We start from the raw sequence: 25,045 nt of genomic DNA on the forward strand, positions 1-25,045 counted from the left end.
TTAATCATGATCCTAGGGTGTCAATGGGGAGAGACATGTTGACAGTGCTTAAATTGCAAGTTGAGGAGTGGTGATTAGGCCTTTTGTTTTTAAAGGTGGTCACTGAATGGCATTTTTTGTGCCACAAATGCCATCTGTCAATTTTCAGGGTTACAGTAGTTGAGTTATGCTAATAGGAATATATACTCAATGGGATGGATGAACAGAAAAAAAGAGATTGAAATAAATAATTTCCTGAAAATGTATATGTAGGTAATTAAAAATAAGAATTAGTGTCTTTTTGGCCATGCTTTACAAATCTATCGGAATTATAGGAATGGAATAACTCAGCCGATGGAAAAGGATAATTCGGTAAAACTAATTTTCTTCGATCTTCTGGAAGCATTTGACAAAGCCTTTCATGAGGTCAGCACAAAACAGGCTTGTTCAACCTTTTCACATGGGGGCCATATTTCAATTTATTTCTCACTCAAAGGGCCAATAAGTAAATCTCAGAAAGATAAGGTTTGGCACAATATTAATTTTTTTTAAAAAGCTGATGTATGAAAAGGAACAATTGCTCAGCAAAACAATGTCAAAGCAATAACTTGATAATTTTTAAAAATGAGTAATAAATAAAGATGATGATTAGAGTGTGAGAGGGTGAGTCTGTGTGTTCCAAGCACACTCCCGGGCCAGAATTTTACATTCGACGTGCGGGCTTGGCGGGAGTGGGTGGGGGCAGTCGGGAAGCTGACTGCCGCCCGTGATCTGTTCCGCACCACAATTTCAAGCAGGCAGACCAATTAAGGCCTGCCCTACATGGATCGCGAGCGGAGTGCAACTGTGCGGGCATGGGGGGAGGGAGAGTCGGGTTTAGCGTGCAGTTCATGCACGCGCGCAAAAAAGCACTTCAATCTCCCTGAGGCACTAGTGAGCCTATCAGCAGCCAATGCAGAGGGAAACCAGCCTCTGATTGGACAAGTAGCTTTACAGCATTTTTCAAATGTATATCAGCTGAATGTCCAACAAGCCTGGCATCCGAGTTCAGAGGTCTCAGGGGCCACATGTTAGACAAGCCTGGTCTAAAAGGTCACGAAAGAGTTGGCACATCTTCTTGAAGGTTTGACAACTGCCTTGGTGACAGAGGGTAAACAGTGGCAATAACCTGAAAGTGTGCTGCCTGGAAAGAACAAACTATTGATGTTCCACAGGGAACTGTTCTGAGATCCTTCATATTAAAAATATTTGTAAATGACATAAAACAGGGTGTTCATAACTATTATTAAATTTACTGAAAACAATAAGTGAATGAGATATTCACTACTTATACTGACAAATGATAGATGAATTTCTACACAAATAAATATAGAAATAAACAAGTTCCCAGGCTCAATTATGCTGTCGGACGCTAGGGGCAAAGAGACCAAATTGCAGAATTAAGTCTGACCCAAACACAATATCTAGCAGCAAGTTTTCCGCAGAATTAACAGAAGCCTTGGGATAGCTTATCAGCCCAGCATTTTATCTAAGAATTTAAATACAGGAAAATTACAGAGAAAGTTTGTCATACTAACTGTCAAGTTACCAGTACAATGAATATTTCTTCTCTGGGAACTTCTATTGCTCCAATCTGGATTAAATTTATATTTTAAAAAATCTATTGAATATTTGTTGGTATGAGAAATAGAATATCAACATGCTATGAGGCATACAATTAAATCCTGCTAATCCTGCTACCTGTGGTTAAACTTGTGTCCAAAGGAAACCCAATCTTTTTCAATTAAAACCTACAAAAAAAATGAGAAGGGTTTAGAATATTATAATCAGTAACAATGACGTAAAACAATCAATTTTACAAAATCTCTAGTATCATGATTAGAGAATCAGAATAACCGGTCAATTTGTAGCAAGAAAGAATGAACCAGCATTTACATAGCATTTGTTAATTAACTCAAGACATTTTAAGCCCTTTTGCACTGGAAGAACTTCTTCAAATTCTGCAATGGAATCCTTTATGTCTTGATGGGGCCATGGTCATCCACCATGGGACGATTCTGAGCATTCACACAGGGATCATTCTGAGCATTCACAAAATTATCATCAGAAAGAGAGCACCTCCAACAGTAATGCACTCTAGCACCTGATTGCACTGCTCCATTAATGTAACCTGGTTGACTCCTTGAAAAGCCTCCCACTCCACAGCAAGGCAGTTTGCATAAAATTGTGTCTAAAGAGTTTATCCAGCAGCTATCAGGCCAGTCATATGAATTACTGAAGATGAAGAGTAATTTTTTGACATTAGCCTCAAGTTTACCCTTTATTAGTTGGAACTTGTGCTCCATTGTTCTAATGTCATGCTTTAGGCTGAAATAGTGTTTGAGATTCACCCTTTGTATGCCATTTGCTTTAAATGCATGCATACAACCCTATATCCCAATAAGATCACTCCTCAATTATCTGCTTTCAAGGTTGAAAACTGTTTAGTATCACCAGTCTTCCCCATAACTCAGACCTCAGATACCAAGATATTTTTAAAAATGCTGCAGATGCTGGAAAACTTAAATAAAAACAGAATGGTCAATGACCTTTTGTCAGAACTGTTTAAAATCTGTTACATCACTCCATAAAATTAAGCGTGCCATCCTGATCCACCATACAGAAACATGTTTTATGCAGCTCAGTTATGTAAACTATTGACCTTGATCACTGAAGTCCATAGTTAAAGCCACCACATCCTCTTTGCAACAAGAGGCAGAAGAGAGGATTCTAAAGCCAAAAAAACTCATGAACATAAATAAAATTGACAAAAATGATTGAATAACAATTAAAATATTAATTATTGAACTAGGAAACTGCTGCAACAGAACTGTTGGCCTTGCTGCATGTATCACATGAACATTTAGGAAGGATTAAAAAAACAAAGACTCAGTGGCTAAGTTCATTGCAGCTATAGTACTGAGTTATATTAGCCAAGTCTTGGGGGTGGGATTTCCGGCCCCGCCCACATCATGGCAGGTGGGAGTGGAAAATATTGCGAGGTCAGAAAAATCAATCTACTGCCATCGTAAAAGCAGTCCGGGATCATCTGCTCCAGCCACCAATGACAGGCCTGCATTTCCCACCACAGCACATCAAAAACATAATTTTACTACATTTCTACCTCATTATAAGTGGTGCTTGCTGGAAACATTCTACCACGCTGGATCAAGAGGGCATGTCGGTTTCCAATTAGACCGACACGTTTCACAATAGTATATAAGCGATGTGTAACTGGAGACCTGCACTTCGCTCATGACTTCGAGATTCATTCACCTACCTTGCATCGCGCAGCACTCGTAGCAATTCAGACTCAGCACCGGGCTTCGGAAGCAGCACCACATCACTTTCGGGGGGGTGTCAAAGGCAAGTTTCTACTTATCAGACCAATGGTAAGGCAGGGGCAGCTTTTAATGTGCTGCAGGGTAAAGTGGGAAAATGATCTGAAGCAAGACCAGGGGCTGCAGGGTAAGACCTGCACTGGGAAAGGTGAGAAACTGTCCTGAGGGAAAGGAATGTGCTGCAGGGCAAGGATTCCACTAGGGTGAGGGGGGTGGGTAAAGAGTGGAGAGTGGGGAAGGTTGTACTCAGACACGAGTTGGGGGGGGGGTGCAGTAGTAGGGTGCACCTGGGGGAGGGGAGGGGTGAGGGGAGTGTCCTCAGGGCCAGGATGGGGAGAGAGTCACTTACAGAATGACATAAGCAACTTTAGGCCAGAATGGGAGGATCACTGAGTGAAGTAACGCTTCAATGTTGAGCTTACGAAGACCGTCCTGTCCCAGTCCAGGTAGAGGAAGGCACGTCAGTCTAGATCATACCTAGGATGCATCCGCAGGATATCTCCTGCGTACCGCAGGACGTTGTTGTAGCCTCATACAAAGTTGGTCAGGGGCGGAGGGGGGGGGAATATTTTCTGGCATCATACTGGGCCGCAGATGACATACTCAGTCATGGGAGGCAATTTGCAGCCTTAAGATAGGGAAAAGGTATTGTGGGGGTGTTCAAGGGTGTCAGAAAGTGGGGTGGGCAGGTGGGGGGGGGCATGGTATATGTCAGTCTATGCAAGTGTCCTCAAAATGGGGAGGGGTGAAGTCCACATGAGGCATAGACACACCTACCTCAGCATGTTCTGGGAGTGACAAAGGGATATCCACCACAATCATGATGGGACCAAGGAATACGGGGGGTGGACTGAGAGGTTCTTGGAGGAAGGGAAACCTGAACATTAAGCTCCTGCAGGACAATTGGAGGAATTTCCACATTCACACAGGGAGGTTCCAAGCTGGTTTGGTAGTGAGACTTCAGCTCCACCATCTTCCAACCTGCAGCAATGGCGCAGTATATAATTAAAATGAGGAGATAGTCTGCTGGTGAGGGCTCTGAGGGCCAATTGGAGGGCAGATGTACTGCACTTGGGAAGCCAATTAAAGGGGCATCCAACTGAACTGTACATTTCCAAATGAAGAGAGATGCACAGCTGATACATCTTAGGAGCCTTTGAATGACAATGAAGGCAATCAGGAAAGTGAAGCAATGATGTGCTTCCATACAAGGCTAATCCCGCAAGGTGGCACTAACTGGCAGTGTGAGATATCCCTGTGAATGTGAGTGTGTGGGTTGAGAGTGATGAGATAGTTGACTTACCCTGACAGCATGATGAGATCACTTATCATCTTTCTGCACTGGATGACCTCCTCTAGGCAACATTTGCACTGACCACTCCTGCCAGTAGCTCCCAAGCAGAAGTGGTGATGTTGGTGGACCCTCCTTCAACCATCACGGAGTAGAGGACATCACGGCAGGCATCCACAGCACCAAGCAGGCGTTCCATTGAGGCGTCACTAAACTTGAGGGCTGCCATATTCTTAACTTTAGCGGCCACGTCTTCAGTGATGCAGTCCTGGGCAGTATGCAGAGAACGCTGTGTGTGGCTGTTTAAATATGGCACCCAGATTAAGGAAGCGTGAGCTCACAATGGGGCAGGCGAATCAGAGGCTGCCCGCCTGCAATCCAGCTTGTTTCCAATGCATGCATAATTAATGCGGCAGGAAACGGACGATAAGACTCAAAAACCCATCATTACGGCTGGCAGGTAAAATGCTATTTTTCATGCCCGCCACTGCGCTTAGTGCACTGGGGGGAAAAATCCCACCCTTAGTTTATTTCCCTAATTTGAGCTTGGCAGTAGTATCATGGGCCTCACTGCCTCTGGGCTTCAAACAGGAAAGGAAAATAAGACAGGTTTCCTACTGATCAATATTGAGAAATACCTGATGCAAAATGTACGTATGGCTATTAAGTTCGGATCAGTCTTAGTTGTGATATAAGCAACAACAAAATTGACTACCATTGATCATTGTCAAGTTTCACACATGAAGAATGGTAACATAAGCAAAAGTACCAGATGGTGACACTGGAACCACTCCCTGGTGAAAGATCATTGACCTGAAACTTTAAATCTGATTCCCTCCCCACAAATACTACTTGACCTGATTAGATCCAGCATTCTGTTTTTATTTCATTTTCAGCATCCTCGGTATTGTGTTTTCACACGCCTCAACACAGTTGAGTCTTCAAAATAAGGGATTAAGAACAGAGGAAAAAAAATAATAAAAACATTAGCATGTACTCTTGCTTCTATGCACTCAACATGCCTGCTCCCCATTTATTCTTTGGTATATCATGTTCTGCTTACCATGAATCCCTTTATGGTTCTGTAAAATGCGTCAAGTAACAGGCTTGCTATGGAGCAAACCTGTGCAGTTCTGTCCCAACCATCTGAGCAGTGAACGAGCACACTGGCTGCTTCCTCGGCAACTGCCTGAAACAATATGTTGCATCATATTTATGTCAAAGAACCTAAACCCTATGCATCATATTACAAAATTCATCTTTGTTATTTACCTTTATATGCTACAAGTAAGGCAATCAGTCACCTCCTACTGTCTGTCACACATAAATGATGGCAAGGAAGTGAGACTCATGTGACCACAGATTTTCCTGCCTTCCATTGCTACTACCACTGACCGTAGGGGGTGGCGGAAGTAACATTTGCACTACACAAGTGCCAGGCAATGATCATCTCCAACAAGAGAGAATCTAACCATATCCTTTTGACATTCAATGGCATTACCATCACTGAATCCCCCAATATCAACATTGTGGAGGTTATCATTGACCAAAAACGGAACTGGACTAGTTATATAAATACAAGAAAGAAAGACCCAAACCTCCCTGCCACTTGCCATTTTAACACTCCACCCTGCTCTCTTGCCCACATGTCTGTCCTTGGCTTGCTGCATTGTTCCAGTAAAGCTCAACGCAAACTGGAGGAACAGCACCTCATCTTCCGACTAGGCACTTTACAGCCTTCCAGACTGAATATTGAATTCAACAACTTTAGATCTTGAACTCCCTCCTCCATCCCCACCCCTTTCAGTTTCTTCCCCATTCCTTTTGTTTTTTCCAATAATTTATATAGATTTTTCTTTTCCCACCTATTTCCATTATTTTTAAATCTCGTATGCCCTGCTAGTCTTTCCACCCCACCCCCACTAGAGCTGTACCTTGAGTGCCCTGCCATCTATTCTTAATTAGCACATTCGTTTAGATAATATCACCACCTTCAACACCTCTTTGTTCCTCTGTCTGTGACATCTTTTGATTATCTGCACCTATCTCTGCTTGCTTGTCCCTACAACCACATCACCCCCCAACTTCTCTCCCCCCCGCCACCTTAAAGCAGCTTATATTTCACCCCTCTCCTAATATTCACTCAGAAGGGTCATGAGGACTCAAAACGTCAACTCTTTTCTTCTCCGTCGATGCTGCCAGACCTGCTGAGTTTTTCCAGGTAATTCTGTTTTTGTTTTATATAAATACCATGGTTGCAAGAGCAAGTCAAAGAAGGCAAATTCTGAGGTGAGTAATACACCTGATTCCCCAAAGCCTGTCTACCATCTACAAGGCACAAATCAGGAGTGCAATGGAACACTCTTCACTTGTTGAGTGACTGCAGCACTAACATACTCAAGAAACTGGACACCATCCAGGACAAAGCAGCCCCCTACCACCTTAAACATTCACTCCCTCCACCATTGGCACACATTGTCAGCAGTGTGTTCCCATTTACAAGATGCACTGCAGCAACTCACCAAAGTTCCTTCGACAGCACCTTCCAAACCCACAGTCTCTACCACCTAGAAAGATAAGAGAACAGATGCATGGGAATACCACCAACTGCAAATTCATCTCAAGCTATAGAGCATCCGGATTTGGAACTATATCGCAGTTCCTTCACTGTCACTGGATCAAAATCCTGGAATTTCCTTCCTCGCAGCACTATGTGAGTATCTGCACCAGATGAACAGAAGTTCAAGAGTCACCACCGCATTATCAAGGGCAATTAGGGATAGTCAACAAATGCTCGCCTTGTCGGTGATGCCCACATATCACAGAAGAATAAAATAAAGTAGTTAGATCATGAGGCAGTAACAGAGTCCTATGAAGGTCCTTATGGAGGATTAGCTTTTTTTAAATACAATCATGGAATGTGAGTATCACTGACAAGGACAGCATTTATCTTACACTGAACAATTTCTCCTTAAACTCCTCTCACTTCCTCCAAATAAAAGGTGTGGCTATGGGTACCCGCATGGGCCCCAGCTATGCCTGTCTCTTTATGGGGTATGTGGAACATTCCTTGTCCCAGTCCTACTCCAGCCCCCTCCAACAACTCTTTCTCCGGTTCATCGATGATTACTTCGGTGCTGCTTCATGCTCTCGTCTGGACCTGGAAAAATTTATTAATTTTGCTTCCAATTTCCACCCCTCCATCATTTTCACATGGTCCATCTCTGACACTTCCCTTCCTTGACCTCTCTGTCTCAAATTCTGGTGATAGACTGTCCACCAATATCTATTACAAGCCTACTGACTCCCACAGTTACCTCGACTATAGCTCATCACACCCCGCTTCCTGTAAGGATTCCATCCCATTCTCTCAGTTCCTTTGCCTCCGTCGCATCTGTTCTGATGCTTCCACTTTCAAAAACAGTTCCTCTGATATGTCTTCCTTCTTCCTTAACCGAGGTTTTCCACCCACGGTGGTTGTCAGGGCCCTCAACCGTGTCCGGCCCATCTCCCGCACATCCGCCCTCACACCTTCCTCTCCCTCCCAAAAACATGATAGGGTCCCCCTTGTCCTCACTTATCACTCCACCAGTCTCCGCATTCAAAGGATCATCCTCCGCCATTTCCGACAACTCTAGCATGATTCCACCACCTAACATATCTCCCCTTCAGTACCCCTGGCGGCACTCCGCAGGGATCGTTCCCTCCAGGACACCCTGGTCCAACTCCTCCATCACCCCCTACTCCTCAACCCCCTCCCATGGCACTTTCCCATGCAATGCAGAAGATGCGACACCTGCCCCTTTACTTCCCCTCTCCTCACTGTCCAAGGGCCCAAACTCTCCTTTCAAGTGAAGCAACATTTCACTTGCACTTCCCTCAATTTAGTCTACTGCATTTGTTGCTCCCAATGCGGTTTCCTCTACATTGGAGAGACCAAACGCAGACTGGGTGACTGCTTCGCAGAACACATTCGGTCTGTCCGTAAGCATTACCCAGACCTCCCTGTCGCTTGCCATTTCAACACTCCACCCTGCTCTAATGCCCACATGTCTGTCCTTGGCTTGCTGCATTGTTCCAGTGAAGCTCAACGCAAACTGGAGGAACAGCACCTCATCTTCCGACTAGGCACTTTACAACTTCCGGACTGAATATTGAGTTCAACAATTTTAGACCATGAACTCTCTCCTCCATCCCCACTCCCTTTCCGATCCCCCTCTTTTTTTTCAATAATTTATATAGATTTTTCTTTTCCCACCTATTTCCATTATTTTTAAATGTATTTCCTTTCCATTGCTTTTGGCCTTTTTTGATTCCTTCACCCCACCCCCAGTAGGGCTATTTGTACCTTGCTTGTCCTGCTTTCTACCCTTAATTACCACATTCCTTAGATAATATCACCACCTTCAACACCTCTTTGTCCTTTTGTCTGTGACATCGTTTGGCTATCTCCATCTATCACTGGCCCTCTATCCAGCTCTACCTATCCAACCCACTCTTTAACCAGCTTATATTTGCCTCTCTTCTATTTTTACTTAGTTCCGTTGAAGGGTCATTCGGACTCAAAATATTAACTGTGTTCCTTTCTGCAGATGCTGCCAGACCTGCTGAGTTTTTCTAGATATTTTTGTTTTTGTTTAGGGCGGCATTTATTGCCTGTCCCTAACTGCACTTTAGAAAGCGGTGGTGAGCTGTCTTCTTGAATTGCTGCAGTCCTTATGGTGTAGGTACACCCACAATGTTGCTAGGAAGGGAGTGTCAAGATTTTGACCCAGCGTCAGTGAAGAAGCAGCAATATAGCTCCAAGTCAGGATGGTGTGTGGCTTGGAGGGGAACTTGCTGATGTTGGTGTTCACATGCACCTGCTATCTTTGTCCTTTAAAGTGGTAGAGGTAATGAGTTGGAGCGTGCTGTCAAAAGTGGCATAATGAATGGCTGCAGTGCATCTTGGATGTTGATAATGGGGGTTTCTGTGATGGTAATGCCATTGAGAGTCAAGAGAGATGGTTTGATTCTCTCTTGCTGGAGATCATTATTACCTGGTACTCATGTAGCACAAATATTACTTTTCACTTATGTCTCCAAGCTTGAATGTTGTCCAGGTCTTGTTGCATGCAGGCTCGCACAGGTTCACTATCTGGGAAATTATGAACAGGATTGAAATTGTGAAATTATCAGCAAGCATCCCCACTTCTGACCCTATGATGGTGAGGGCATGGAGGGTTTACAAGGAGGTGGCCTTTGGCACTGGTCGTACCCTCTAGGGGCCACAGGGTGCCCAATTAGGACACCCACCTCCTTACCCCCAGAAGGATGCCAGCAAGTACTTGGTAGTCTCTCCGCAAAGCAAAAGGTCGCAAATGGCCTCTGAGCAGCAGGACAGTCTGCCAACTTCCCACCACTGGTAAAATGCCAAAGTGGCGGGAAGACAACAGATATGCAACCCTACCCTGCCCTGTCCCCCACCCCCACATCCTCCCACGCCACCTCCCAGCACATTGCCTGAGGCCCCATAAAATTCTGGCCATCGTAATTAAAGACTTCATGGACTTACTGTATCTACAAGATTGGAGGCAACTGAATTCACTGCTATTTACATCACAAAGCATGGGGTTTTTTGAATGACAGGGTTTCCCGTCCCGCCACCTGATGAGTCAGCAGGAACGCATCCCGTCACCATAGCAGCCCCACAGCCATTTAATGCTCCAAGGAGTGTAAATTGGCTGGAGACAGGAATTCCTTCCGAGTAGAGCTGGCAACCAATCTGATTGGTCAGCAGCTCTCTCATCCTAGCAATGCCAGTAGCAACTGTGGCCAGGACTGGAACTACAAACATCCCCAAGGTTCTAAATCCCAGGTAAGTGCAGGGTCTTCTCTTGGCAGGGTGGTAAGGCGAAGCCCGAGAGGGGTGGGGTCTAAATGGAGGCAGCACCTGTAGGGGACATACTTTGAGGGGGAATGCCCAATCTGGAAAGGAGGACCTGGAGGGTCCCATCCTTCCCACCAGAGGCCCATACAGGGTGACTTGTGAGGCAACCCCCTGCTCCTGAATTCTTCCTCTCAGGCTCAAACTTGAAGCCAGGACGGGAAGCGACCTTTAAGTGGCCAATAATTATGGACAGGTCAGGGGCGTGTTGGAGGGGGCAGGATGGTCACCCAGGGAATTTTATACACCCATTCTTTTCTTTACTTTTTCATGGGGTGTGGGCATTGTTGGCAAGGTCAGCATTTGTTGCCCATCCCTAAGCCGTTTCAGGGGGACAGTTAAAAGTTTATCATATTGCTGTGGGTCTGGAGTCACACATAGGTCAGACCCGGTAAGGATGTCAGGTCTTCATCTCTTAGGAGAATTTGTGAACCAAATGGGTTTTTATGACAATCAATGATACTTTCATGGTCACCATTACTGAGACTGTATATTCCAGATCTATTAATTGCATTTGCTGCAGTGATGGGATTTAAATCCATGTTCCCACATCATTAGCCTGGGCCTCTGGATTATTACTGCAGTGACATTACCACTATGTCACCATATCCCCTGTATTCTTTACTACATTTCTTTAAGATAAAAGTAAAAATAAAAATATTTAGCACTATGGCTACATGTTGAACAGCACTGTTCCTTTGATCTATACTCCTGAGTTTTAAAAAAATGTCAATGTTCTGGCAGGCATGCAGTTCATTCCTCAACTTCAGTGTATCAGGGTAAAGAACCTCATATCAGAAGGTGGTGATATATCCATAAAAGTGTATTTTGTGCCTTAAGAAACCATTGCTGGAGACCTATGAATATTGCCTTTGTGCTTTTAGTGTAATTTTGTTCTCAATTTTCCACTTACTCTTTAAAATGTAAATAAAACTATCAATTTTAATCTGCAGCATGCTAGCCCTTAATGAGATATTCTCATGTTTGACAGTCCCACCTAAGGAACAAGGGTGGTGTCAATGTAAGAAGGAAAAACAAAATGCAAAAAATAAAAACTGGAAACAGCATCATTAAAGCAGCTTTAGGAAAGTTAACTTACTTTTGCAATAAATATACCAGCATCCATGATGGCTTTAATGTGCTTCAACCAGCCTGAATTCTCCAAACCCCATAGGAAGTCACTCATTGAAGGTGATCGAAGCTCACAGACTGAAAAGCAAATCTCAGTAATGTTATATGTTACATTCTCACAATGCCAAACCTGCACACCAGCAAATACAATTATTTTATAGTCTTTTGTTCTATAGAACAATTCCAAATAAAAGTATATTGTGCATCACATGCAACTATCCATGTTGACAACAGTAATGACAACTACATTGGACTACAATAACACTTTTCATTCTCAGGTGAATATCATGACCTGAGCATCTACCATCAATATATGAATATACAAAATAGGAGCAGAAGTAGGCCATTTGGCCCCTCGAGCTTGCTCCGTCATTCATTAAGATCATGGCTGATCTGTTTGGGTTTCGAATTCCACATTCCCACCGACCCCTGATAACCTTTGATTCCCTTGCCTAACAAGAATCTATCTACCTCTGCCTTAAAAATGTTCAATGACCCGGCTTCCACCGCCTCCTGAGGCAGAGTTCCAAAGTCATACAACACTCAGAGGAAAAAGGATCCTCCTCATCTCTGCCCTAAAAGGACAATCCCTAATCTTAAAACAGTGCCCCCTAGTTCCAGACTCACCTACAAGAGAAACCATCCTTTGCACATCCACCTTGTCAATACTGTTCAGGATCTTATCTACTTCAATCAAGTCACTTCTCACTCTTCTAAACTCCAGTGGAAACAAATCCAGTCTGTCTAAGCTTTCCTCATAAAACAACCTGCTCATTCCAGGTATCCATCTAGTAAACCTCCTCTGACCCACCTCCAACTCATTTACATCCTTTCATATGGATGTTCTTCTTTCTTCTTGGTTAAGTGCAGATAGTCTCTATGGTTTTGTTGTCTAATTGGCTGTTTTCTATTTTTGTTATCCAGTATCACAGGAAACTGTTTTCCCACAATTATAATATTTTCGGCAATCACATTTCAGCACAAAAAATGTTCTTTGCACCACACATCAGCAAACAAAATTATGGACAATCATATTACAAAATGATCTCCAAAATACAGTCATCATGGCAGTTCCTTTCCCACTGCAAATATTATACATACACGTACACAAATATAAAATACAAAATGAATTAGAAATGGAAACATCTCAAAGAATCAGAGGGCACCTCAAAGATTTGTCTTCATCAGGAGACTCACCTGCCAGTTTGCACATGATCAGAAAATCACAGGAACACAATTTTCGGTATATTACAATGAATAACTGAACAAGTATGGGGAGTGTATCCACAACTCAACATTTGCTGGCTATCCTCGGTGCAAAGTTGGAAAGTCTGGCCTATAATGCGGTGCCTTTATTTTGATGGAATTCTTACATGGGTCATGTGCTTAACTAAAAACTGCATGTAAACAGTCCCTATGGAATCTCCAAAACAACACTGTCCACAATCAGCTGACACGGTTTTCTGCCAGGCCTGCAGATGGTATTTTAATAGCATTTCCCACTTTAATTTGGTCAATAAGCTGGGTGCCCAGCAGACTAGCAGGTCCAGCTATACCCCAGGCAGTAGGGTACAGCTCACATTCACCAGCACCAAAGTAAAACTGTTCTATCAGGTGGATCTGGAGAATGTCCTCTACTCCCAACACAAGTACCAACACTTGAATAGTTGAACACTTGAACAGTTCAGCCTATCTGATGAATACAAAGTTGAGGTGAAATTCCATTTAATAAAATGCTAAATATATGTATCATAGACAAGTTAATATTTGTAATCTCCCTGCTTCAGTCCTACTCTACATTTGATTCCTTGGTATATTATATGGCGCTATACCACTTTATTGTACTGCTAATTTTCCATTATCTGTCTGCCACATACCATGCTTCAAAATGACATGGCCTTCCAGCAGCAGTGCTGTCTGCAACCCACTGTACTTGGCTCCATGCTGTTGTTAGTGGCTGCCAGCTGAAAACTGCAGATATTCATAAATATATAATTATATAGTGAAGGGTGGAGATTATGGGGTGAGTCTTAAAGGTAGCACCTCTGCTTGTGAGACAACTGCACTCAGAATGGTGGCTTTAGAAGCAGCTGGTCTTGAAGACTCACCCAGCTCTCTCAGTGGCTTCAAATGCTACACCCTAGGTATGCTCTTTGGGTATGCTAAGCCTAGTGAGAGTAAGCATGGAGTAATGGTTGGATACTTGCAGAATTCAATGCCTATGAAAGCGAATGAATGGTAGAAGATGAGAAAGCCATTTGATGTTGGGTCAGGCTTTGCTTGGATAAACAAGGGCTGCGTCACTGTTCAGAGATCAAGATGGGAGGAAAAAATGCTTTTAAAATCGGTACAGAACATAAGATATCCACACAAATGTGGAATACATGGATTTTACATCAAATTGGAGCCCTGGTAACTTTGATTAATGAACTAAAAAGATATCAATGCGAAATTGTGTGTTCATGAGAGAAGATGGAATACTAAAGTTGAGTTTCACTATGATGGACACATGCGGCAGAATTTACTAACATTGTTTTTAAACAGGATAGGCATCATATGTGGATCCTGACTCTGATAGCTTCCGAGTCCTGCCTACTACTAACTAACAGGCCCCCTCAGGGAATTAGGCTCAGTGGTTGGGCTGTGCAAGCGGGAGAACCAAGAAGAGAACCCGAAGCTGAGGGTAGCCGGCAGCCCCAGCAGGAGAGGTGGGCTCTGCCAATGTTGGTGGCAGACAATGGTGGCAACTCAAGATGGACTTGTCTCCTAAAGACTTCAGAAAAGGCTTAAAATAAAGCATGGTCAAAGCTGCAAGGCAATCATTGTAGAGAGGGAGCCCATCACCAGGAGGCCAGTTCCAGGCCTCTGCCAGACTTGGCTTCAACATGAGACCTGTCTGCCATCAAGAAGATCCCAGTGGAGTCGCCAATCTTCCCCAAGTAGGCATTTAGTTGATCTTAATTAGCTACCTATTGGTGCCAGGGAGGTACATGGTGTTGGTCAAATCGCACCTCTAGCAAACTTGCCTGGAGCACGAACACATCAGGTCATCTAACCAAAGCATAATTTTCTCACCCTCCCGCCCCCACCTCCACAGGGCTGATAAGATTTCACCCACAGTTTTAGTGCCTGAAAGAGAAGATGGTCTAACAGTGTTAATCTTGCAACCAGCTACAAGTCAAGCATTCATTTCTTTCAATCTCACATATACTTATGTTAAAAGCTAGACTATCAGAGTAGGCTGGATTGTTCAGGTACAGGAGGAAGGTTTCAATTTGATGAAGAACTGTTACTTTCCTTCTGCTTAAGCAATATTCTGATGGTGGCACGCAGTTTTCTATCAAAGAAATAAAATGGACTTGGTTGTTAAGTAATGGGCAGACAAGAAAAATGATTGACTTCCTTCACTGTAAACAGAGGGTAGAAATCTAGGGTAAGAACTTGGTCACAACCTGAAAACAGATGTAGGAATCACAGTGCACAATTAATCCTCATCCATTCAATGTGATGCAGACAGTATATTAAATTCGAGTTGCTTTGTTTAAAATTGATTACTGCATGCAGCCAATGCTACCTATTGGACAGATCAGCAGGAGGTTCAATTTTTCAGGTGGCTGGATCGTGCAGGTATGTGCATCAACAGTTGGAGGAAGGTTTCAATGTGACAAAGAACTCTTATTTTCCTTCTGCCTAAGCAATATTCTGAAAAGGTCTCACACTCTGAGTTAGAGTCAGACTTAACTGGATAGTTACCCAGGAAATATTAGCCTGAAAAAAAAACACATCTAACTCCTGGGTAACTAGACAAGTGACCTCCCCCACACCCAACTCCCCACTATGTTAAAAATAACTTTGTAGTGGCAGTGTCATTTTGGATGATACATTGGGCTCCCCCTCTGACTCCTCTCCGGTCCCCTTGACCCTCCGAGTTCCTAGCTGACCTTCCAACTTCCCCACACGAACCCCCCGATCCTCCGACAACCCCCACACTCCCTTGGCTCATCCGACTGTCCGCCTGATCATCTAACTGCCCCTCTATCCCTCAGACCCACCTCCCTGAACCACCCATTCACCCTCCAACTATCCCCAACCCTCTGACTCCCCAATTAACACCGGCTGTGGTAATAACAATTCCCAGAGCGAGCGCATACACAGGGCAGCGTGGACCTTTACAAAGATCAATGCTTGGTGAATCATGAGGCCAGAAGGTGCAAGAGTGAATGCTGGACTTGTTCTCAATGCGAATAGTAGGACATCCTCTGAGATGAAAGGAAATGGCATTGAGGCCTAGGAGAACCATAGCCATCTCTCCTTGCCTTCACTTTACTCCTCCTGGAACCTGTAGCCATTGAAGTAAGTGTCAAGGGCACGTCTTCCAGGTCTTGCTTCCTCTATGGCGTTGTCTCGTTCAAAGTAACCATCAACACCCTCTTGAGGAACCTGGGCCTCTGGATCTTCATCCTCCGATGGGCTCTCATCCTCCTCCATTTCACCTCTGGCAAGGGATCACCTCTTTGCATCACCAGATTGTGAAGGACACAACACACAGCAATGATGAGGGAAACCCTATCAGGAGGGCACTATACTGAACCGCTTGAGCAGTCCAAGCATCTGAAGTGCATCTTCAGAATCACTATGATCTGCTGAATGAGGGAGCGCTTGGAGCTGTGAGCAGCGTTGTACCTCTCTTGGAATGATTTTGTGTGCGACGCACCAGTGTCATCAGCCAGCTTTTCAGCGGGTATTCCTTATCCCAAGCAGCCAACCCTGCAGACGTTCAAGCCCTTCGAAAATCTCATGCACCTCGGAATGACTCAGGATGTGGGAGTCATGGCAACTCCCAGTGCAGTATGTGCTTCTGATGATCACGCATCAGGTGTACATTGATGGAATGGTAGCCTTTGCAGCTTATAAACATCAGGCCTGCAGCCATGGAGCCCTTAAAACCTCATGGGTACAGTCAATTGCACTCCTCGCTCTTGGGAAGGCCGAGGTAGAGACGAAGCCGGTTAATCTTGCAGCCTGGCTATCTTCATCCAGAGCAAACCTTACATACTGATGTGCCTTCCTATAAAGGGCATGTGTAACCTCCTTTATGCATCGATGTGTTGCAAGCTGCAAGATGCCACAGAGGTCCCGTTGATCCCTGGAAAGACCCACAGGCATAGAAGTTGAGCATTGGGATCACCTTTAAAGCCACGGCAGGGGATAGCCTCCAACTCGATGAGGCATCAGGTCTTTACGAAGAATATAGCAGATCTGATATACCAGGGCTTAGGACAAGCGCAGACCCGGCATTGTGTCTCACTCATTTGTAAATAGGAAAGTCTTCTTCGATATACCCTTGGTCTGGCGATTCGCCTCCATTGTCTGGGTCTCCCATCCTACCTTCTTGATCTTGTTCTGGTCCCCCTTGACTCTGGACACCAGGTGCGGCAGCCTGGTGGAGCTGCTGTCTGCGTCGTCTCTCCCTCCTCTCGAGGGAGACGCGAAGCACTAGGACCTTCAGAAAGGCAGCAGTGAGCCCTAGATCTATTTCTTCTTTGACTGTCTCTCTGAAATGCAACATCGCAGACATTAATGAGGAAAGGTTCTAAATAGCGAAGCTACCTGCAAGAACTCTAATGGTCTACGTTGGTTTCAGCCCTTATTTGCATTGTCACTGATGTTGGTTGTCTTTGAGGCGCTACCATCCACATCGAGGTGACCAAGATGCCATCCCAGGAATGTGAAATGTGAATCCCTGATTGGTTCGTGAGGTTTGAATGACAAGCGCTACCTAACCTGACTCCGTGCTCCAATCTCTGACCTGGCATTCTAATTAACGATAAATTGCTGATGATTAATTACTGGGCGCCCTTTGGCGGGTTTGGAATGTCAACTCTGAAGAACATCTGACCGGCCTCCATAAATGGAAAGCCATATATTCTGCACCTGTGCCCCCTCCCCGAGTGCCTGCATTCCCAAGTTATACATTTGGATCTGTTAATGTTGATATGCAGTGAATTTGATGCGAAGCCAATGAGTTATGATCCCGTTTACAGCGCTGATAAATGCACTGGCTTCCAATGGCTTTCTGCGTTAGGAGGGCTTCCTCCTTCCTGCATAAGACAACTCCAGGTAACTCTTGCAGCAGCAACAAGTTAGAGGGCATCCCTAGAAAGGACCTCTCAGTGCAGCTGTGTTCTCCCACACAGCCTCACACACCGCCTGTTCAGAATCATTTTCACTTTCGAATTAAAATTGCGCAATAACTCCAATAGGACAAGATGGTGGTTCTGCAATACTATTTCAAAATAAGTCTTGATGCTCCCTTCTGACTGTCTGTGTACACGATATTTACCTGGAACCTCACGGTGTGAAAGTAGAGCGCCCTCCTGTTATTCTCCAGCCTCCCCCAATAATACTGGATCCCATAGTTGTTGTGGTGGACATTCCTACCTTCCCATCTGAGCCCATCACCACTGGAGTGCCCATAATCCATGTGGACATCTATACTGCTCATCCGGAGGCTGTGTGCATGGTCACCCTCTGAGGTGAATCCCCCAGGAAAGCTTCACATACCCGCCCCCACACCACCCCCAGACCTTTATTACATGTTCCCCAAATACAGGCTGCAGATGCTTCCCGTTACAATCTGCAGTCCAGTACAGAGACAGACAAGACCATGGACAGCGAATTTGAGACTGCCCTGCACACCAATCTGTGCATTATTCTTACTGAGCACACAGGGCTTGCACCTCTTTGCTGCTGAATTCTCCGCTCCCGACCGTCACAAAACCCGTCACAGGCGGGATGGGAAAATTAGAAACATAGAAAATAGGAGCAGGAGTAGGCCATTCGGCCCTTTGAGCCTGCTCCGCCATTCATTATGACCATGGCTGATCATCCAACTCAATAGCCTTTGATCCCTCTCGCCCCAAGAGCTATATCTAACTTCTTCTTGAAAACATACAATGTTTTGGCCTCAACTACTTTGTGGTAGCAAATTCCATAGGCTCACCACTCAGTGAAAAAATCTCTCCTCATCTCAGTCCTAAGTAGTCTACCCCGTATCCTCAAACTGTGACCCCTGGTTCTGGACTACCCCACCATCGGGATAGAAAATCCCGCCAAATGAAACTGAAAACAGATAAGCCAATTGAAAGGCCTATCCAATAACTAGCCTACCATTCTTCACATCATAGCTGGAGTTCATTATAGCTTTTTCAATGCTTTTTCATTAGGGCGTCTCCTTTGCTTCCACCTACAAGTGTGATGACGTAGTCAATATGCAATTTGCGGCAGGCTGAATTCTATGCCACATCAAATTACACATGGTGTAAAACAGGGCCCACACACAAAGAAGATTGAAAATTGTATATGTCTCTCCCTCACTACTACTTCCAACTGAGAATGACTGCCCTTGACATCAGACAGTATGTATTTGACTCAGTTTGGCAACAAGGAGCCCTAGCAATACAGCAGTCAATGGGAATCAGGAGGAAAAATCTCAACTGACCGGAGTCATCCTTAGAACAAAGCATTATGGCTGTAGCTGTTGGAAGTCAATCATCTCAGTCCCAGGATGTCGCTGCAGGAGTTCCTCAGGGTAGTGTCCTCAGCCCAACCATCTTCAGCTGCTTCATCAATAACCTTCCCTCCATTATAAGGTCAGGAATGGGGATGTTTGCTGATGACTGCATAATGTTCAGCACCATTCGCAACTCCTCACATATCTTTACCTTTATCTTAGTGTTTAACTTATCTTTATCTTAGTGTTTAATTCACTGCCACTTCTCTTCCAAGAATGCCTACCTTGAAGAAGTACTACTCATCTCTCCGACAGGATTTCTGCTTGTCTCTTTTGCCCTGTTCACTTTCATTACTTTCCATTTCCCTCCTGGTTTTTCCACAAGGTGTTTACTAAAACTCAATATCACAGTCATATTTCCCCCCTCAGTGACTGTCTCCGTCTCCAACTTACCCCACATGGGTTCCAACCGAAGTTCCATCGCTCATGTTTCGAATCCACCCAGAATTACAGGTATCTCCGGATCATACAACGTTCCTCAGACTGCTGTTCTCACTGCATCCTGAGAACTACACTCAGTGCCATGTGCTGCCATATGAACACACTCAATCTCTCCCTTCAGCAGCACAGACTCACCCTATCTCAAGCTGTCCTTGACCCCAGTTTCATTTTATTCTTCATCTCATCTGACAGCTCTGAAGAAGAGTCGTAAAGACTCGAAATGTTAACTCTGTCTTTCTCTCCTGCTGAGTTTTTCCAGCATTTTTTGTTTTTGTGTCCTCAGATATTGAAGCGGTCCATGTTTAAATGCAGCAAGACTTGGCCAACATGTAGGCTTGGGCTGATAAATGGCAAGCAACAATTGTTCCACACGAGTGCCAGACAATAATCATCTCGAACAAGAGAGAATCTAACGAACTACCCAAGACCTTCAATGGCATTATCATCGCAGAATCCCCAATATCAACATCCTGGGAGTTACCACTGGCCAGAAACTGAACTGGACTGGCCATATAAATACTGTGGCTACAAGACCAGGTCAGGGGCCAGGAATTTTGAAGCAAGTAACTCACCTCCTGACTCCCCAAAGTCTGTCCACCATCTACAAGGCACAAGTCAGGTGTGTGATGGAATGCTCTCCACTTGCCTGGTTGAGTGCAGCTCCAACAACACTCAAAAAGCTCAACATTATCCAGGACAAAGCAGCCTGTTTGATTGATACCCCATCCATCACCTTAAACATTCACTCCTTCCACCACCAACACATAGTGGCAGCAGTGTGTACCATCTACTAGATGCACTGCAGCAATTCACCAAGGCTCCTTCGACAGCACCTTCCAAACTTGCAACCCTTACCATCTGGAAGGACAAGGGCAACTGGTGCATGGGAACACCACCAACTGCAAACAGCACTGTGGGTATACCTACACCATATGGATTGCATTGATTCAAGAAGGCAGCTCACCACCATCTTCTCAAGGGCAATTAGGATGGGCAATAAATGCTGGCATAGCCATTAATGCCCACATCTTGTGAAAGAATAAATAAATGAATACTTCGTATAGTGCCCCAATCCATAAGACAATTTGTATGCACCAATCACCATGGAAGATGGATTGCTCAGCCAATCAGAATGTTGGTCTTCCCCCATATATATTCCAATACCATGCATTGGCAGTAATAGTCAAACTATGAAGCCTGTAGTTTAAATAATAAAAACTCACCCATCTCTGCTATCTTCCCTTCTCCATAAGGTCATCCTTTAACTTGGAGAGAACAATGATCTGGCACTAGCAAATGTCAGTGGCAGGACATGCGCTATACCCCCAAGATGACGAAACAATCTGCCCCAAGCCTCCGGTTGGGATCTTATGTGCCCGATCGTTGATGTGATGAGATCGGAGAATCTTGTAAGAAGACCCTAGGCTCGTTTCCCGATGGTGATACTCCCCTCCCCTCATCAATGGTGGGCTGCGTTTCCTGCTGTGGAATGTTGGGAACTTAATTTGAATGCATCTACATCTCATTATTGTGGCCAAATGCTGGAATCACCCCCTCCACCTCACCCCATCAAATTTAAAGTCCACCCCAGTGTGATTTTATGACGCCACGATTGACAAGGCATGCACCTGATGACCTGAACTTCGACAAAAGCTCGGAAGTGAGTGCTGCTTTTGCAATGATCTCAAGTGGCTCTGTAAGTCCGTGGGGAGGAGGGCGGGGGGTTGTGGTCACAGGCAAGTCTCCACAATGGCTTCTTCGTGGCTGTCTTGTGGTGCTGGGGCAGGGGCAACAGTGCAAAGTGGGAAGGGGGAGAAGGAAACATTGGAATAAGGCCAGGGGTGTTGCGGGGGTGTCATGGCACCACAGGCCAAAGTTTAAAAACAAACACATGGCAGGTGTATGGGTGGAGAAAACAGCCAGATGCTAAAACATGTCAAAGATGAGCACACTTCCACAGCTGAGAGCATTTAGCTTGAGCTCAATTGAAATGCTTGGATTCAGGCTAGTCAAGCAATTGTGCCCACTCAAATCAGCATAAATTCTTGGCAGTGCCAATGATTGCCCCTCTACTGTTAACCCTTCGCATGCACACTTCAAACTCAGATGCGTACTATGATGCTACAGAACCACTGGGCAGCTGAGCAAGCCTGAGGAAAGGTGGCTATCGAACACTGACAGAGGGTGCGCTCCTGGTCCCTTGCATTATGTTTGAGTAGATATCAAAAGGTCAGCCTCATGGTCCAAGCAAACCGTGAAGACTTGGGGGTCAAGTTAGGACAATGCCTGTGCCTAAAATGAGAGTTCAGGATGTAGTTGAATGGCCAAAGTTGTTGTCATTCTGTCATGTGATGTGGGGTGGTGCTGGGTGTGGGAATGGTGAACCATCATGCACACTAAATGCTGGGCATCCATATGGTGGCCTGGACTCTCTGCATGTGTTAAGGGGCCTTGAGAGGCAACTGCAGGCGATGACTTGACCAAGAGTGATCCTTAGGTGACAACTGATAATCTTTGCGTCTTTCTCTTTAATACTGTAGTGAGGAGGCCGTCAGGAACATGAAGCCTGTTGATCTTGCTGTCTGCCTCATTGCTTATATGCAGGAGAGAAGAGGGAGAAGAATGCAACAGAGGCACCTGGCTTGCCAAAGGGAGAGGCAGAAATCTAAAGACCAAGGGGTAGCGCGGCCTCCTATGCATGCACAGGATGAACTCCACAGAGTTGTCATTCGTAGGCGTATCACGAGACCCAGGGTCTATAGACACTGCATGTGCTACTTGCAGATGAGCAAGAACCAGTGTTGCTGATGCTTGCACATGTCAAGGGAACTGATCTTACACATATATCACCTTCTGCAGCATTTGGTATTACGGGGACTTGGAGGGCATCCACTAGCAGTTAAAGTTACCGCTGTGCTCAATTTCTACGGCAGTGGCTACCTCCAGGACTCCACTGGGACCTTGGCAGGATCTCACAAGCCTCCACCCACAAATGTATTTAGGAGGTCACAGAGGCCTTTCTGCCAAGGCACACAACTTTGTCAACTTTGACAGAGATCAGGCAAGCAGGAAGCAAGAGCGCTGGGATTTTCTGAGATTTCCAGATTCCCACAGGTGCAGGGTGCCATCGACTGCACTCACGTGGCTCATAAATCTCTCTGGCAACAAGCAATCCAGATGTGAACCCTAAAGGTTTCTATTCTCTCAATATTCAATTAGTCTGCGACCATAACAAACAGATCGTGCAGGTATGTGCAAGATACCCTGGACGCGTCCACGACACATACATCCTCGGCAGGTCTCAGATCCCGGACATCTTCCAGGGACCACACAGGATTCAAGGTTGGCTCCTCGGGGACAAGAGCTATCCACAAAGGAAATGGCTGATGACATCCATGTGGAGGCCTCAGACTCCTGGTGAGAGAAGGTACAATGAGGCTCGCTGGAGTTTGGTTGAGCACACCATTGGCATCCTGAAAATGAGGTTACAGTGCCTGACAGATCTGACGGACCACTTTAGTGAGTGTCATGCATCACAGTGGCTTGCTGCATGCTACACAGCCTGGCGATGCAAAGCGGGGAGGACCTGGATGATGAGGAGGTGCAAGAGCTGCACATCTCCTCCAATGAGGAGAAAGTCAAAGGGGAAGAGGGTGATGAGATCTTGGAAGGCGAGGGTGCAGGCGATGAGGCCATTGCACTGGTCAGGTGAGACAGGCATACTTGCAAGGCCCTCATTGCCAAAATAATCCAGGAGGAGGATGATAAGATGCAGTGAGGACACTCCTGAGATTTGCACATTGCATCTGAGAACATCTGACACCTGTCTGACTGAGGGCAGCGTACATATGCTCTGTGAAGAGGCTTATATCATGGAGACGCTGCTGAGATACAGCGGGCACATGGACTTTCAGACAACTTGATCCTTTAGCAGGCTTCATCACCTGTTCCCTTCAGCACCAGGCCTTCACCTGTCAAGAATGGTGTCGAGATGTTGGTGGGGTGTGGCGGCAGCCACACATCTAAGGTGCTGAGAGCACACAGAGAACATCATGGGACCCAGTGACGCTTGGGTATGAGATTCTTACAGCAAACAAAAGCCACATGGAGGTGCAGCAATCACTAATCTGGACAGTGACTTTGAAGCCGGACAATCACTGTGCTCAAAAGGTTACACTCTGCACAGGGGAAGAGGACCTGGATTGTGACACTTGCCTTCATTTTGTGCAGGATGCAAAGTTTCACATCTGATTGACACGAACACTGCTCATTAGAACAAGGAGCCATAGACAAGGAGTGTATTTACAATTGTCAACATGAAGTATAAGTGTTTAACACTCATGCCCACGTTATGCAACTACATCTTCTTGACCTTTCTAGCCTTGTTGCTACATCTGGCTGCTCCACCGACATCCATAGCAGAGGGTAGGCAGCCTGCTGACTGCTATGCTCTGTTGTCTGTGATGTCCTGTGGAGGGCCGAGACCTGGAGGACCCTGGCCTGCTTTCGGGATTCTGCTGTGTGGCAGTGGCACCCTCCTTGGCCTGTGGAGCTGGAGCTGCTGGGGTTAAGGAAGAGGGGATTCCAAAGGGCCAGACACTCCCAGAGTCACCTGGGTAGGCGGCCCCAGGGTGTAAACCTGCTGATCTTCCTCTCTATATGTGCCCGAGGGCACCTGGCTGACTCCTTGAGAGGAAGGGACAGCTGCAGTGAACTCGAGATGCCGCAGCTCACTCTTGCGTTGACATTGATGGATGCCTGCAAGTGCCTCAACGATGGAATGCAGCTCCTGCAGCAGTGCAGGACTGATGTCCTGGACCAAGGCCTCCATGGCGGCTGCCATCCTACTAGTATTGACATGGTGCATTGGCATGCTGGTGCTATCACCTCAGACTGAAGGCGGATGGATTCCTCCATCGTGTCTTGCAATCTGAGGAGCGCGCAGACATCCCTCCCTGATGTTTCCAAGCTTGCCTTTGCAGCTTCAGCAACTGAGTTAAGACCGAGTCCAGAAGCTCCTTATCTGACTCGGACTCAGCAGATATCTGGCATCCAGCAGTCTTCCAAGTGCCAGCAACCTGGGAAGTCTCTGCCACCGCCTGCTGTGGATCCGACAGTGCGATGTGCTCACCAGATCATGATCCTGAGGCTACTCTAGAACTAGGTTCCAACGAGGTATCGTTCTCTGAGCTGGTGGAAGGTGTGGGTCTTCAATTTCAGTGTCTGCAGATTCCTCTTCCGTGGTGTCCTCGGGACTGGAGTCGAGGATCTGACTTGTGGACTCCCTCTCAGCTGTTTTCCAGGTGTGCCTGCGAAAGCAAGAA

The 25,045-nt window shown here is 45.6% G+C and overlaps 1 protein-coding gene across 1 annotated transcript in view; it reads right to left on the reverse strand.

The window, feature by feature from the left end:
• mtmr7b (myotubularin related protein 7b) overlaps window positions 1-25,045 on the reverse strand; it is a 129,563-nt gene that overhangs the window by 67,817 nt on the left and 36,701 nt on the right. Inside the window, exons 8-10 of the mRNA XM_041188124.1 lie at window positions 11,676-11,785; window positions 5,714-5,839; window positions 1,720-1,769 (exon numbers count right to left, since the gene is read on the reverse strand). Of these exons, the coding sequence (XP_041044058.1) occupies window positions 1,720-1,769; window positions 5,714-5,839; window positions 11,676-11,785 (286 nt within the window). The remainder of the gene's footprint in view (window positions 1-1,719; window positions 1,770-5,713; window positions 5,840-11,675; window positions 11,786-25,045) is intronic.

The sequence above is a fragment of the Carcharodon carcharias genome, chromosome 1, assembly GCF_017639515.1.
Source record: "Carcharodon carcharias isolate sCarCar2 chromosome 1, sCarCar2.pri, whole genome shotgun sequence".
Classification (NCBI taxonomy): Eukaryota; Metazoa; Chordata; class Chondrichthyes; order Lamniformes; family Lamnidae; genus Carcharodon; species Carcharodon carcharias.